This window comes from Equus quagga, chromosome 8 (assembly GCF_021613505.1).
Source record: "Equus quagga isolate Etosha38 chromosome 8, UCLA_HA_Equagga_1.0, whole genome shotgun sequence".
NCBI lineage: Eukaryota > Metazoa > Chordata > Mammalia > Perissodactyla > Equidae > Equus > Equus quagga.
The window spans coordinates 41,341,279-41,342,957 of NC_060274.1; the positions used below are offsets into that span (position 1 = coordinate 41,341,279).

Sequence of the window (1,679 nt, forward strand, 5' to 3'; positions counted from 1 at the left end):
GGGTGTCCAGGGCCTTCGTGGCAGGCTCGGGGGTGTCCAGGGTCTCCGTGTCAGGCTCAGGGGTGTCCAGGGCCTTTGTGGCAGGCTCAGGGATGTCCAGGGCCTCCGTGTCGGGCTCAGGGGTGTCCAGAGCCTCCATGTCAGGCTTAGGGGTCTCCAGGGCCTCCGTGGCAGGTTTGGGGGTGTCCCCGGCCTCTGTGTCAGGCTCGGGGATGTCCCTGGCTTCCATGGCAGGGGTGTCCATGGCAGGCTCGGGGGTCTCCAAGCCCTCTGTGTCAGGTTCAGGGGTGTCCCTGGCTTCTGTGATAGGCTTGGGAGTGTGCAGGCCCTCCGTGTCAGGTTTGGGGGTGTCCGGTCCCTCTGTGTCAGGCTCAGGGGTGTCCAGGGCCTCCGTCTCAGGCAGGGGCGTTGCCAGGGCCTCCATGTCAGGCTCAGGGGAGTCCAGGGCCTCCATGTCAGGCTCAGGGGTGTCCAGGATGTCCACGTCAGGCTTGGGGGTGTCCAAGGCCTCCATTTCAGGCTCGGGGGTGCCCAGGATGTCCACATCAGACTCGGGGGTGTCTGGGCCCTCCATGGCAGACTTGGGGGTGCCCAGAGCCTCCATGTCATGGTCAGGGGTGTCCAGGGCCTCCGTGGCAGGCTCAGAGGTGTCCAGGGCCTCCATGTCAGGCTCGGGGGTGTCCGGGCCCTTCATGGCAGACTTGGGGATGCCCAGGGCCTCCATGTCAGGCTCGGGGTTGTCCAGGCCCTCCGTGGCAGACTTGGGGGTTCCCAGGGCCTCCATGTCAGGCTTGGGGGTGTCCAGAGCCTCCGAGTCAGGCTCAGGGGTATCCCAACTCTCCATGGCAGACCTGGGCGTGGCCAGGCCCTCCTTGTCATGCTTAGGGGTGTCCAGGCCCTCTGTAGCAGATTTGGGGGTGTCCAGGGCCTCTGTGGCAGGCTTGGGCGTGTCCAGGGCCTCCATGGCAGATTTGGGGGTGTCCAGGGTCTCCGTGTCAGGCTCAGGGGTGTCCAGGGCCTCTATAGCAGATTTGGGGGTGTCCAGGGTCTCCATGGCAGGCTCAGGGGTGTCCAGGGCCTCTGTGTCAGGCTCGGGGGTGTCCAGGGCCTCCATAGCAGATTTGGGCGTGTCCAGGGCCTCTGTGTCAGGCTCAGGGGTGTCCAGGGCCTCCGTGGCAGGTTCAGAGGTGTCCAGGGCCTCGGTCTCAGGCATGGGTGTGTCCGAGCTCTCTGTGGCAGACTTGGGGGTGCTCAGGGCCTCCGTGTCACGCTCTGGGATGTCCAGGCCCTTTGAGGCAGGCTCAGGGGTTCCAAGGGCCTCTATGTCAGGCTCAGGGATGTCCAGGCCCTCTGTGTCATGCTCAGGGGTATCCAGACTCTCTGTGTCATGCTCAGGGGTGTCCAGACGCTCTGAGGCAGGCTTGGGGGTACCCAGGGCTTCCTCATCATGCTCAGGGGTGCCCAGGACTTCCTTGTCATGTTCGGGGGTGTCCAGGCCCTCTGAGGCAGGCTCGGGGGTGTCCAGGACCTCCTTGTCATGCTCGGGGGTGTCCAGGCCCTCTGAGGCAGGCTTGGGGGTGTCCAGGACCTCCTTGTCATGCTCGGGGGTGTTCAGGCCCTCTGAGGCAGGCTTGGGGGTACCCAGGACCTCCTTGTCACACTCAGGGCTGTCCAGGCCC

At 65.4% G+C, this 1,679-nt stretch overlaps 1 protein-coding gene across 1 annotated transcript in view; it reads right to left on the bottom strand.

Moving 5' to 3' along the window:
* NACAD (NAC alpha domain containing) overlaps positions 1 to 1,679 on the bottom strand; it is a 9,325-nt gene that overhangs the window by 2,980 nt on the left and 4,666 nt on the right. Inside the window, exon 3 of the mRNA XM_046668919.1 lies at positions 14 to 1,667. Within this exon, the coding sequence (XP_046524875.1) occupies positions 14 to 1,667 (1,654 nt within the window). The remainder of the gene's footprint in view (positions 1 to 13; positions 1,668 to 1,679) is intronic.